The following is a 15,042-nucleotide window of genomic DNA, read 5'->3' as shown; positions in this document are numbered from 1 at the left end:
GTTGGTCTGCATTGACACTTCTATTTATTCTACTACACTGTTCTGTATCATTAACTCCAGAGTGGGGCCAAGGATGCTAACACTCCGCCCTAGACAGTATTGATAGATTTTAGTATTTCTGAAAATGCTTTTTAGTATAGTGTCGTCCTGATACTTTCCGTCTTCTCTCATAGAAGTTCTTTGTACCAGAAGTACTAAATCATATTCTTATGCACAAATGTTTTGTACTGGAAGAAACTTGTCTGATATTCAAATTCATAGAAAATTGTTCTTTCTGAACAAGTGAGTTTGGTTAAATTATGTGTTACATTTTGTACATGTTCGAGTGGGTTTGGCTCAGGCTTCTTGTGTTGCATAATTCATATATTTTTACAGTTGCTAAATTGAGATGTATTTAAATTTTTCCACATGAGATCGTTTGAGAATAACAATTTTTGATAATGGTTGCATTCCTTTGTTTGTTACAATAGTTATTTGTATCCTCTTTATCCCTACAACGAACTTGTTTCTAGAGCATTCACTGAACAAATAATATGGGTCTTTTTGTGGAATTTCTGGATGTCTTTTGTGGGAAATGGTGTTGCGAAGGTCACAACATGTCTCTTCATGTGTCTCATGTCCCTGAAACACAGCTGTCCCTCTCTCGATAGATCCAGGGCTGTAGAACTCTTTTTTTCTGTTTTGGTGTAGTGAAACTAGTAAAAACGATTCTGTTGGGATTATAAGAGTAGTATGCCTTTGGCAGGTATTGATAAACGACCGCGCGCTTCTGTTGTAGTGCACCATGCGGCTGTGAACACTGGGGAAAGCCAGGCAAACTGATCCTATTATCCACTCATCAGTGCTTCATTAAAGCTTCTTACAAGCATCCCCTGAGGTCACCACTTGTCATCGATTCCTGCTGTTGTCCCCGATGCACACTCACCTGGTGCCAGCCAGCCACGGAAACTTAGCAGTGAGGTCTGCAGCAGGGTTGGCACCACCCTGGCTACTAAACGAGGTCACTTTCTCCACACTACTGTCCCCTGCCTGACCCCAAGATGGCTTCGATAGTGGTCCCCTACATGTTGTTTTACTTCCCTGGGACAACAATTGGACATTGACCAGACCTTGAACCTATCCCCTAACCTGCCTACACATCATGACTTGGATCCTGCAGAACTTACCCCAGACTATGGAGACCTAGCAATTTGTCCGATGCCCGGTGGAGCTACCATATAGCTAAAGAGGAGATGGGTTGTGGACTCCCCCTCCCTACAGTCACCTACCCAGCAGGACCTTGGGCAGATTTTCCCCTCGTCTCTACCTCCTATCTTCCTCCTACCCCTTTACCCTATCCCCTTACCCTTCTTTGCTCCATTCACCCTGTCCGCTATGTTCTTTAAATGCTTTTCTTGATACTTATGTAACTTTTAACTGATGTAAATTGCAACATTATTGTCCCTCATGTAAAGTGCTCTGATTCCATCGGGTCTAGCCAGCGCTATATAATAACTCATTAATTAAATGTGTTCCCCTTTAGTACTCTTTCTCTCTTTGTCTACCTCCCTAGCTCCTATCCATTCTCCCCTGAATCTCTCACCTTGCCTGTTAGTCTGCCTAACCCCCTGTCCTTTGTGCCCTTTGACTAAGCACTCCTTTTCCCCTTGTTGGGGAAAGATCCAATATTTATACTCTGGAGTCTCAGCGTACCCGCTGAGAGATTCCACTGCGCCAAGGGAACCACTCACAGCCAAGGTATGGTATGGCACCCCTTGCCAAAGCACTCCCTCTCCCCTTTTTGGGAAAGGATCCAGTATGTAGGTCTTGGAGTCTCAGAGACCCCTCTGAGAGAGTCCACTGCGTAAAGAGAGCCTCCGACAACAGAGATAGGGAAGTGATACCACTTCCCCTGGGATCACAGCTTACTGGACTTTGGACGTTGCTTTGACTCGTCTACCGGTTTATGTCCCTGTTGCCCTTCCCCTCCCCTTTCCATGCGGTGTCCTTCATCCTCCTCTCCTCTTTTCTGCCTTCATTACCTGTCTACTTCCCCAGCTCCTTCCCCCTCCCTGAATCTTTTCCCTTGCCTGCTTTTCCCCTTACGTATTTGTGCTTATTGTTTATCTTGACCTTACAAGTAACTATGTTGCCATGCTCTAATAACTGTGTAATCTTTGTAACGATGTAACCTGTAACTATGAGCTGATGCTCATGTAAAGCGCTATGATACCTCCGGGTCTAGCCAGCGCTATATAAAACCTTTAAAAATAAATAAACAAGAGTCGCCAATGGATGAAGAGCACTTGAGCGAGACCTACGGTGAAGAAAAGTGACAGTACTTGCAGGCTATTACTTATCCTAATAATATTTGATGTGCGCAGATGAGCTTTGTAGATAACATTTTCATTATGTAGGAGAAACATGAGATGGTGTTGTTAAAGCGGTACGTTGACACCAACTTGAGACCAGATGAGAAAAACAGGATGTCAATTCAAACATGTACTTGTGACAGCATACTAAATATTTATATTTTTATATATATATTGCACCTTTGGGTATTTCAACTTTTAGGCTGAGCCAACTGAAGTGAAATAATTTTTGTCACATGCTGGTTTAGATCCCAGATATCTAGATATCAAGATCAGGAACCTAGTAACTAAACGCATCTCCTTCTGTATCCTAGCTACCTAGTTCTCAACAGACCCTGGATGCTGCAGCTGCCCTCCACCTGTGAAGGAGGTGAGCTGTAGAAATCTTTTCAGTCCACTCCACTCCCCATTAACCCGCTCACGAAGACACTGGGTTTTTCCCCTAAGTGGCACGCTGACAGCTCTCCTACACGGACTCCCGCCCTCCAGCTCATTTCTGTAAGCCAGGGTGCTTGCACTACTGCAGCGCTGTACGTGATCAGTTTGAGAGAAGGATGCATTGCTGTCTCTGTTGTCCGTGATCACTGTGTGAGGGGAGTGTATGACTGAACCTTGTACTGCTGCTGCCTCTGCGTACCTGTTATGTGTGTGCCTGAGGGCCTACTGCTGCCCATTCTTTACCTGACTGTGCTTGGGAGTAATCTTGCTCTGCTGCTTGTGCTGTACCCATTTTTTAGTGCAAGGGAAGCTTGCGGTACGCCTCCATGTTCTGTACCGGCTTTGTGTGTGAAGAGTGTTTACCTGTTGTTGCTGGTGCACTACATGTGTTGGCTGTATCTCTGTGCACACATGTAAAAAATTTTGTTTTCCAATCTCAGCTTGCTCTTGTTATTCTTGTGTGCCATAGTGTGCAATGAAATGGAGTTATGGGTGCGATAGCTAACCTTTATCTCGCTTCTCCTATACAAAAATCCTAATTTGGTTGCAGAGAAGATCTCTTCTGTTTTACTCCTTAAGCTTGCTTCCATAGACATGAGCTGTAATGACCAGACCACCTTGGATGCACAAGCGATGATTGCGACACTTCGTCTTGCTGCAGGGCGGAAGCACCAGAACCTCTGCAGCAGTTGTGTAAGCGAATGTGGTGGTCACTTTTCCCCAAAGTATTACTCATGTCAACCCTGTCGTCTGAGGCCTCCAAGGGACTGTGAAACCGTTCCACTTTAAATTACGTCTGCCCATTCCAGATGTCTTCCACACTGGAAACTCTTCTGGAAAGAAAGGTGCTACTCTGACTTTTCAAAGATGTCCGTATAAAGGATTTATAATAGGATTTTTTTCGGCTGTGAAGGAAACACAAGTCCTGAAAGGAGGCAAGATGTTTCTGGTAACCAGGGAATTGATTTGTATCGGAAGAGCATCATCTCAACTGTGAAAGTACGTTTGAGGACCAAAAACAGCACCCATAGAGTCGGGCGATGTTCTTAGTTAGTGGGAGTTCTCATTATGGGACTTATTTCCACATGGAGGGAGTCACTGAGATTGTGCAGGCATGTAACTCAGAGGAAGATTTGAATGGGGGTATGAATGCAGACAGACTTGCTCTGAAAAGGATGCTGTTGGTTCGGCCCTGGACTGTAATGGTTTAGAACAACGTTTTCTAGGGCCCTTGCAGCAAACACTGTATCCTCTTGGAAGATGTCGTTCAGTGCCACTATTCTGTTCTCTCCCCCTAGTGGAGCTGGAACCGAGGCAAAGTGTTGCAGTTGCCCGTTCAAGAGCGAAAACAATGCCCCCCCAGCTGGCTCTTCGTCTATCAACTGCACCCCGGTCAGCATATCTGGACAAGGACTGGCCGTGCAGAGCACAGACCAACTACTGCATCTCATCTATCAGCGGGTTGAGAAGACCACAGGCCTGGCAGAGGCCGCGTTAGGGTTAGCCAAGTCCAACAATGAGATCCTGATTCGGCTGCAAGAAGAGGTAGGGGAGATGAAGCAAAGAATACAACCGAGTAAGGAGACTCTGGTAACTACCCCACACCCACCTGTTAAGCTTCAATCAGGGCAGATGCCGCCAGCAGTGCAAATATCATCATGTGTGCAAACTGCATCATCAGCACAAACAATATCAACCGCACAAGCAGCGTCAACACTGCAAACAGTACCCATGATGTCTGCAGCCCCAGAAGGCGCCTGCAAGTCTCCAGAGGATGAGTCTGACAGCATTGGCAACGTGCAAGTGTTCATCGAGGAGCTGCGGCAGCTTGGGGCCGCAGCTGCTGCACAAGCAGCCGCAGCAGGGCATCCATCATTCCAGATGGAGAAGAACTCCAGGGACCTGAGACTGGCCAACGAGGGGGCACCCCATATGAGCCCGGTAAGATTAACCAGCTCCAGCAAAATGAACTTTTGGTGAGCTAAAGCAAGTGTTACAGCATGTGCCTATTCTTTAAAGATGTGTGTGCCAATTTCACTTATGTAAAGCTTTTTTTCTCAGGTTCTAAAAAGTCTACGTTATCCTGGCAGTATCTGTGATTGGTACTGCCTTCCACTGATGCCCAGGTTCTCATGTACTGTTGCTTTCCAGCTGGATAGCCAAGACACTTCCTTTGCAAACTTTATTTTCCAAGAGTACATCATGATGAGTTAGAGGATTTGGATCCTAGAAACGGCATAACACCAAGTAAATTACATTTCCCCAGCTTTGGAATCTTCCATAGTGTCTTTATCATCGAGCTGGGAGCCCCACAGTGCTCTATAATAGCAGTGCTTAATATTAACGCATTTCCAAGGCTTTAAAACAGTGGTAATTTATCAGCATGATCACCTCATTGGAAGGCACCCAAACCTCAGCCAGTGAGGTGAGAGTGCACTGCATTCAACTCCCTCAAAAGACCATTACACTTTACATTTCTACTGCATATCCCATGGGAATGAAGTCCCTTGCAAGCTCTGCCATTTCCTCAGCTAAGTCTAGTATATAATATTTATTTAGATTTTTCTCTCTTCACCTCTGCAACGCGTCCTATTGCCAGATGGCTGGGACATATTGTTTGGCGTTAGGACAGCAGGTTTTCATGTTTGTTTTCTCCATTACACAAGTAAAGCAAACCTCCATCAGCTTAAACTGTTTAGCTGCCAGTTTACAGTGCCAAAGTATGGATCGGAGAAAGAAGATTGTCTATAACTCAGACAGGGTTTATAGCCATATGTATAAGTTGCTCAAACTTGTATATGTGATTTAATAACACAATACCTATACTATTAGGACAAGAGCTTTAAGGCAATATGGTGAGCTCTGCTTACTCTACTGATAATAATTCCAGTCAATCAATCAATCAATCAGGATTTGTACAGCACAGCTAATCACCTGATAGGGTATCCAGGCGCTTGCTTTCAGGCCCCGGAGACTTATTCTAACAGCCAGGTCTTGAGGGCCATTTAGAATTCTGGAAGTGAGGTGAAAGTTCAGAGGTGCTTGACGAGGTTGTTTCAGGTCTTTGCTGTGACGTGGAAGAAGAAGCATCCTCCACTTCTGCTTTGGTCGATGCGGGGAGTATGGGCAAGTGAAAGGGAGGTGGAGCGTAGTCGTCTTGATGGTTGGTGGAAGTTAAGGCAGTGGTTAATGTAGGCGGGTCCTTGGTTATGTAGAACCTTGTGTGCGTGGGTCTGCAGACTGAATTGGCATCTCTTCTGTACAGGGAGTCAGTGGAGTTTCCTGAGGTGCAGTGTGATGTGGGTTCATCAGGGAAGGCAGCGGATGAATGTGGCTGCGGCGTTCTATATGGTCTGAAGTCTCTGTAGAAGGTATGCGGCCAGTATGAAAACCAATACATATGTTTGCAAAATGTGACAATTTGAGGCTATTTATAAAGTTCTCAGAATAGTCCCCGATTATATGCAAATAAATGCATGAACATGAAAGCAAGTTTTGTGATTGTCTGCAATCAAAATAAAATGTACACAAAATTGTAGCTTAAAAACGGGCTTGCTAAACAATTCTGCAACATTACATACCATTTTCCCCCAGCAATATTTAGTAAAACATGTTTAATGCATACCAGTATTTTAAAAAGGATTAATAATGAAAAATCACTGTAAACCATCACAAAAATTAGGGGCCCGATTCCTAAAGAAAGTCACAAGGCTTATGAACAGGTATACGTTTTTGCATTAGTACAGAAGTAGGCCTTCAAACCATACTCCTAGCAAATTTTTGTGAATTTAATTTACACATGAGCAAATTTACATGTGTATTTGCTCAAGTGGAAATCTGCTGAGTCATTGCAAATTCGGTTTTGCTACAACCCCTTTTTCCCATCCTGGAAAACTTTTTACTCCTGTCTTTGTCAGGGGTATATTTCCAACCTTTTCCAATATAGGAAGGGATTGGAGCGGGTGGATGAATACTCTTAAGCATGTCAGAATGTAGGAGTGCAGAGACCCACAGAGCATTCCAACCCTTTAACTATTACTTCCTCGCCTCCTTCTGCCCTAGTAGGCAGATTTATGAAAAGGTGGCAAAATCAGAGCCTTGCTGCAATCCAAACCCTCATATAATGTAATCCTTCATATAATTCAAGAGGCTATTATCAGGGGTCTGATATAATGAGAACATTTAGCATATGAAGAGGTGCCGGAGGATGAAGCTTGCCATCCTGGTGAGTGAGGGCCTTTGCCCTTTTTAGGAAAAATCTCCTGGCAAACTTTGCAGGAAGTATTCACTTCCAGGCTGAAGACCTTTGTTAGCCAGATTCCTCATTTTGCCCCTAAAAGGGATCTGGTAGATGAATGTGTTTAGTGTTATTAAGAAGGGTGTACCTGATCTGTTTATTATGTTTATCCCCCCCCTCCAGAGGGATAAGTAGCGAGGAGACTGACATAATTTGCCACATACTGCATGGCACTAAAAGGGACAAGTGGATTTGTTTTAGAGAACAAGTAGATTTCTGATGTATCCCTTCCCTTAAACAAGTACATATTTGTTTTTATTTCAGGTGCCTGTTGTAGCCTCTGCTCCTAAAGTGAAGTAACTTTAGGGCCTAGACCAGGTAAAAGACTGAAGGTGCTCTTTGTCTCGTGGCATCTAATACTTCACTCCATGACCCACAAAAAGCATGCAAATATTTCTTATATCCTAACCGCAAGTCAAAGAACTGAAAGATCTACCGAAAATTCCTTTCTTAAACACCTCAACGCAACCAATGTTAAAGATGCTCCCTCTAGGGATGAATCTGCACAGAGTGCCCCACCTGTACCTTCACAAAGAAAGACAGCTCAATCAAGGAATCCTATGGAGCCGAAGATGCCTCAAAAACAGCATAATCTGAGGGCTTTTTCTTTTGGGTTGGAGCTCAATTCTAAAGCCTCCAAAAAGTCTGTCTAAAAGTTAGAGACCAGTGAAACTCCCATCAAAATCATAGCTGGCAATTCTACTGTTGACAGATGCACAGCCTTCTTAACAGTCACCATTAAGACATGCATCTGTCGGAATGACAGCAGAAGCTGGCACTTTTCTTGGCAATAAGGGGCTCTCAAACAACTCATGGCTTATCCATACCACCAACAAACAAGTTAACGTCAATATTAGCTTTGCTCATGAGCCGATTGTTTTTGGTAGCAGTTCCTGGAGGTATCCCCTTGTAATATACTCTTCGACTATACATCTGTCGACCCTGCTCCTATCAGTGTCATCATCGTCAATAACACTCCTGTCGGTGGAGGAACCTCATCGGTGAAAGTCCGACAAGAGACATATACTTATTTTTGGGAAGTGCACTACCTCATTACTTCTTCCAGAGCAAGTCTCACCTATCAAAGTCTCTCTCCAACCTTATCCCAAAATTCTCAACACTGCAGTTGAGGAGAAGACTGAGGACGAAGAATATTATGGACCCACTTGCAGACCAAATCAGGTTAAAACGACAGTTTCAGGAAGAGGAAGAGAAGGACACTGCTGTTAAGGATGCAGGCCCTTATCTTTATGTTGATCCTGATGACCAGTAGTTGCGACATTACACTTTTCCCACTAACTGCCCACATCAAGGGGCACACTGTGCAAGCATGGGACCCTGGATTACAGTCAGAGGTATGATCCTTTTTTTGTTGGTAGTCATTGCAAGGATCCACAAGTCCTTCATATTCCTGTCAGATCAGCAACATATACCCTGAATTTCCTGTCTGTCCACAACAACAGCCACAACCAGGTTTCCATTTTCCTCACCACATCAGCCATTGGTGCCTCCACCTCAACACCCTATATTACCTCCTCACGGTCCTTTTCTGCCAAGTGGAAGTGTAGACCACACAGAATGACGTGGCAGAAGAGGAAGAAGGGAGGTGCAAGATGATATACTGACTGACGTTCGTGGAGAACAAGATGACTGTTGTTTCCAATGCAACCTGGTGGGTTGTCCCTGACCAGCCGTGGCCAATGCAGGTAATAGCGGCGAGGCTGGGTTTGGGGGGATTTCGACAGACGATGACAAGGCAAAAATTAAATATGCAATTCATTTTCCCTAGTCATCGTCCATTGAATTCCCCCCCTCCCCCCACCCCCCATCACGCCCCACCGCTCTTAGCTGCACTGACTGCGGCTGCCCTGGACTACATCACAAGTTTCTGCTCCTTTTTAGGTTGCAGCCTACTCAACAGCATAGGTTTCTGTGTTTGCTAAAGACATCTTGGGGACTTTCAGAAAGTAGACCTAGTAATACATTCTGCCCGTTGCTTGCTATTGGCTTTGTGGTGTGTCACTCACGTTTTCTTGCTTTCGATTTGCTGACTTTATTTGCTTTAGACTGTTTGTCTCTCCAGTTGCCTAAACCGTGTTTACGGTATTCTTCCACAAACTCGTTTTCTGTAAACAGGCCTGTAAATCTTGTTCTTATCTTGTCACCTTTGCTGTGCATTCAAAGACTGAGGTCAAATGTCAGGCGCTGTCTTCCAAGGATGCTTGCTTACTTTTCTTTCTCCTCCTTCAAAGTGAGACGATTTATGTTACAATCTTGCTGGATAGCGGGGGTAGGAAAGAGACAACATTTAAATGAACTGTGTACGTATTTCAGAATATATCATAATTAGGAATGCAAATGAGGCACATTTTTTGTTATTTCTGAAGTGTATTGGAAACAAATACTTTAAAATGATCAAAACAAATCATTACACGGAGGTGATGCAATTTCCACCCATTTTCTTCTGTGCACTGTAGTATAGTTTTATTAGTAAAACTGTATATCTGTGCAAATGTAATGGTCATTTCAATTGAAAATATGTTGTCAGTAATTACAGTGTGCTAACACAACATGCATACTCCACTCTGCGCCACTTCACTCTTCTCTAACCACTCCACTGCACTCTGCACCCCTGCACTCTATGCCACTTCACTCTGCACCTGTGCACTCCACCCCACTGCACTCTACTCCTGCACCACTCCACTCCATTCCACTGCACTCTGCACCACTCCACTCTGCACCACTCCACTCTACACCACTCCACTCTATGCCACTTCATTCTATGCCACTTCACGCTACGCCACTTCACGCTGCGCCTCTCTACTCAACCCTGTACCGCTCTACACTATGCAGTGCATTCTTCACCACTCTACTCTATACAACTGCTTGCTTCTCCACTACACTCTACACCACTCCAGTCTAGGCCACACCAATCTACTCTGCACAACTCCACTCTATGCCACTCTGCAACGCTGCACTCTATGCCAATATACTCAACGCAACTGCTCTTTTCTCTGTAACACTCAACTCTATGCCGCTGCACTCTTCGCCAATAACTATATGCCACTCAAATCTATTCCACCCCACTGCATTCTGTGCCACTGCACCCTACACCACTGTAGTCTACACCATTACACTGTATGCCACTCAACACAACTGCACTCTACCCTGCACCACTCCACTCCACTCTACGTTACTTTACTCTACTCTGAAACAAACTGCTCTACACCACAGAACTCCACATCACTCTGCACCACTCCACGCCACAACACTCTATGCCACTCTACCCTTTTCCACAGGGCTCTGCGCCACTGCACTCTACATAACTGAACTCTACACACCTGCACTATACTCTGCATCACTGTACTCTATGCCACTGCTTTCTACGCCACTCTACACCACCGCACTCTGACACTCCACCCTGCAATACTGCACGCTGCGCCACTGAACTCTCCGCCACTCTACTCTACACTACTCCACTCTACGCTACTCCACTCTATGCCACTGCACTTTATGCAACTGCAACCTGTCACCACACAATACTGTACTCTGAACACATCTGTGCTACACTTCTCTCCACTATTCTGCACCACTGCACTGTATACCACTTGACTTTACTCTGCACCACTGCCCTCTGCATCACTCAACTCAATGCCACTCCACTCTGCAGCACTCTACACCACTGCACTCTACATCACTGCACCCTATGCCACTCCACTCTACACCACTCTACTCTTCATCACGCAACTCTGCGCCCTTCCACAATGTGCAACTGCACTCTTTGCCACTGAAACCTGCACCACTGCACTGTACTATGCACTACTCTAATCTATATCTCTGCATTCTAAGGTGCTGCAATTTGTATGTCACTTAATACAGTGCCACTGTACTCTACACCACTGTACTCTGCACCACTCACTCTACACCAGTCCACTCTATGCCACTCCACTATACACCACTGTACATGACACCACACTAAGCTTATCCAATAGACAACACCCTCTGCCACTCCACTCTACAACACTTACTCCACTTTTCTCCATTCCACTCTACGACACTCCACGTCACTCTCCTCTACGCCACTAACTTTTAATCATGCTGAACATCAGCCATGTGGTGTACAATATGGCTAACACACTTGGATAATCTAATAGACGATACTTATTGGCTTTTCCAGTGCTTGGTAAATGCTATAAGCTACCAGTTTCCACTAAAAGAGCTACTTTTCCCATGATTTCTATGATCTAAGAAAGAAGACCGTTAAGGTCATACCCGTTGTACCTCACATTTGGCAGGAATTATTCAAAATAATACAAACACTTGCAAACGTGATATCAATGGTACCACATTTGGATATGATAACAAACACAAGTGTAATGATTTGGGTGTATTTAGGCTTTCCTGTTTTCAGTTTCTATTTTTGGTAAATTCTGGTGGGGTTTTTTTCAGTGATTTCAATACCATAAAAAACTGTGGTTATCAGTGGTTACACATTTTCGTGCCATTGAAAACAACAGAAACTGTGTTTTTCCCGTGTTTATGGAACTTTTTGCTTATATTATTGCCTGCTTTCTGCACTGATTGCGAATGGTATATAGACAGTGTACGTACAGTGTAAATGAGGTCCAAATACATTTTTACAAATCAAACTGATTGTAGTACACCATACAGTACTTCTTCAGTGAGTCTTTGGTCATGCACGCTCGCTCTTTCCTTCCCATGTAAAGTTTTATATTTGAAAAGGCCCTCTCAACATTGGCACTTGAGGCAGGCAGCGCCAAAATAGCCAGTATATAATTTCTTAACTCTGGCCACTGACATAGCTTTCCATGCCTATACTGGTGCACCTGAAGACTGTGAATCTCTGTGACAGGTTCTGCAACATATGCGGTGAACTGGGTGCATATACCCTCAGAGTTATTGAAGTGGTCACAAACGAGGCAGCACTTTTGAAACTCAGGAGAAAATGTCTCTTTACAGTAGAGACCTATAACTTGCGCAGAGTACCACAGTGAGGCTTTATTGACTTCAAATGCCATGGTTGGTGAAGGGCTATTTGTCAAACATTGTAAAATAAAAGTTCCTGAATTGCTCCTCAACATTTCTTTGCTTACCAAGTGGCAAGCACTCTAACATGGAATATGTTGCAGTGCCAAAGTCACTAAAATTGTCACCCAGCCTACTCTCAAGGAGATGTTTTACATCTGCACCAATTATGCTGAACACTTGATAGACAAGGGTGTTTTCATACTCTAGTTTTTTTATTATGCCCACTACAGCAGTCATACTTTCCTGTAAAAATCTAAGAATGCAGTAGAGTGTACTTTTTTCAAATCACTACCAATATGTGACCAAAGAGCCTCACATTTCTTGCCTTTGGCATCATCACTCAGCAAAAGTTCTGCCAATGGTTGCCACATGGATAATATAGCTTAGATGGCCTCCAGGACTGAGAGCCACCAGCTAAGTGACACAGTTCAGATGACTCTTTCTTTGATGCCACACAAAGCACAAAATGAGAAATATTTGCGTTTTAGTTTCCTTGCATAACAAAACAGTGCACCAGAAAGGACTAAAAAGTGAATAGCATTCTTCATTAACTCTGAAGATTATAAAGAGGCTTTCAGCACGCCATCTAACAAGTGGTAGAGATCTCTTACAGGGAAGCACTTCAGCTCAGGTATCGATTTTGACAGGTCATCACACAACTTTTTCATACACATAGCTGAATCACTGCAAATAAAAACAAAATCACTCCAATCTTTGTTGAAGTTGGTAAGAACTTTTTGCAGCAGCAATACAAGTGACACTGCGTACCATGTTTTCCAAATTCTGGTGTCATGTTTTCACCAGTATCCTAGATGCTTTGTGACTGCACTCTTTTCACATATACCTGTCACTATACCTTGCATTGAATGTTTAAACCTGGGGTGTTTGGCAATTCGCCTACTATCAATACTGACTCACTAGAAAAAGGGGCTGATGTATCAAGGGTTTTTACCCATTCTCTGTGGGTAAATGTGATGGTACATATTGGGAAATATCCTTTATGAAACCTACATTTTTCCTATCAGTGAAAGACACAAACATAGCCAAATAATCAAATATGATTTGGATATTTCCTGATTCTCTTCAGTTTATAAAATAACAATATTTTAGTGACACCCCTAAACAAAACTCAAGCAGAATAATTTTATCGCAGTCTTTCTTATATAACAAAGTTAGATTGTATTGGCCCCTTCAGGAAGAAATAAAAATGACTCTTTCACTTTCCGTTTCCTTTCTTTGAATGGTATTTAGTTTGTTGTTCTGCAAGGGTTTTGTCAGTGTTTATATGTTTACACTGGTGAGGGCTATTTCCCTTCCGGTGGGGTTTTATCAGTTATTATAGGTTTAAACCTAAAACCGGACAGACTAGGTGTATTATATGGTACAGCTGTGCGGCCCTAACGTGTGATACACTAGGAGCTTGGTAGCCCACCCTAGAAGTGTGGTTACCTGTGGGCTGCACGCCCACAGGAAAACCAGTTTGGGCATTGGTCTTACCTTTCTATTCCTGCCGCCAGCCTGAACAAGGGGCTGCCCCTCAAGAGTGTGATCGCCATTTGAATACCAAAGGCAACATCGCTTTAGAAGCACACCTTTTTATGCTAGCACCCTGAGTGGCTTCCTGTGAAGAGGAAGAAACACCTCGCCCTGTAGCAGGGTGCTTATGTTTTGAAGCCTGGGAATCGTTTACACAACTCCTCAGGAGGGAATAACTGTCTGGTAGCCATTGCCCATGTGAGGCCATTGAACAAACTGGGTAACAGAATGGCATCTTTCTAAAATTTGCATTTCTCTGGAAGTTCCACAATTAATTTGATACCTTGCAGTATCCAACTCAATAATCCTATTCAGAAGTTAGCCGGGCTTAGTGGTCAGCAAGTAACTCTGTGTTAGCCAATAGGGCTACTGACTCACCCACAGCAAAACGGCAATTTGGAGCTCTTGCCCTCAGGACCTATATAAAAATACATGTTCTACTTAATAATATACAGCTTCCGCCTTAGGGCTCGATAGGCCTTCCTTAGGGCAGGCTTCCATATATTGTTGAGGCCTTCCCATTGGTTTGAATGGCAAAGTCGAACTAGCAGTTTTAACACTGCCCTTCCAGTCTGCAGTGGAAGGCTGAGAGCCGTTTTGCATTTTTTCTCACAGGGTGGCACAATCAGTGATACAGCCTTGCGTGGACACTCTGCCTTACCTACCCTGAGTACAAAATACCAGGGACTTATTAGTAAGTCAGTCTCTGCCAATTGGGGGTAGCCAACTGGACATGCACTTTGTAAGGAGTTAGGACACTGGCACTGAGGTCTGGCTGGCAGGCCAGCACTCTCAGATTTGAAAAACCAGCATTATCAGTCCACAAATGTATAGGTGAAAATGTAAAAAGAGGCATTTCCTTACAACAAGGACATGCCCATGTGCCTTACTGATCACCTAAAGTCAGATTCTATGATAATGCTGGCAGGATAGAGAAGGCATGTAATCTCTCTGCACAGTTTTTTTCTAAAAGAGAAGACTATAGAATGGACAATTTTCAAAGGTTCATCTATTCAGTGGCAGGGCAGCTTATTCCCTGGCCATCCACAGACAATATTATCGCCAGATGTGGTCGGACAGCTCTTCATACCTGGACAGCATTCTAGAACATATATAAGAAGTCCATGGCCATTCAATCATAAAGCATATGAAAGCAAATAGTCAGTGGTTTTCGACTCCGTGTTGGACATAGCAAGTAGCAGATAAAGACAGTTGGTTGGAGCAGCTGTTCCATCAATTTAATTCCATTCATGGTGCTAGAGGATGAGACCAGTCATTGTTTCAAGGTGGGTTTTAGCCACCGGCTATCAGCTGCAGCTGCTACAACAGTCATACTACTTCCAGTACTATAACACACAGCTACAATACAGG

At 43.9% G+C, this 15,042-nt stretch overlaps 1 protein-coding gene across 1 annotated transcript in view; it reads left to right on the top strand.

Annotated features, from left to right (window-relative positions):
- The window catches only part of C5H14orf93 (chromosome 5 C14orf93 homolog), a 225,737-nt gene that overhangs the window by 67,547 nt on the left and 143,148 nt on the right, over positions 1–15,042 (top strand). Inside the window, exon 2 of the mRNA XM_086923667.1 lies at positions 3,382–4,730. Within this exon, the coding sequence (XP_086779793.1) occupies positions 4,050–4,730 (681 nt within the window). The 5' untranslated portion in view covers positions 3,382–4,049. The remainder of the gene's footprint in view (positions 1–3,381; positions 4,731–15,042) is intronic.

The sequence above is a fragment of the Lissotriton vulgaris genome, chromosome 5 (assembly GCF_964263255.1).
Source record: "Lissotriton vulgaris chromosome 5, aLisVul1.2, whole genome shotgun sequence".
NCBI classification, from domain to species: Eukaryota; Metazoa; Chordata; class Amphibia; order Caudata; family Salamandridae; genus Lissotriton; species Lissotriton vulgaris.
This window is presented reverse-complemented; position numbering and strand designations above follow the sequence as displayed.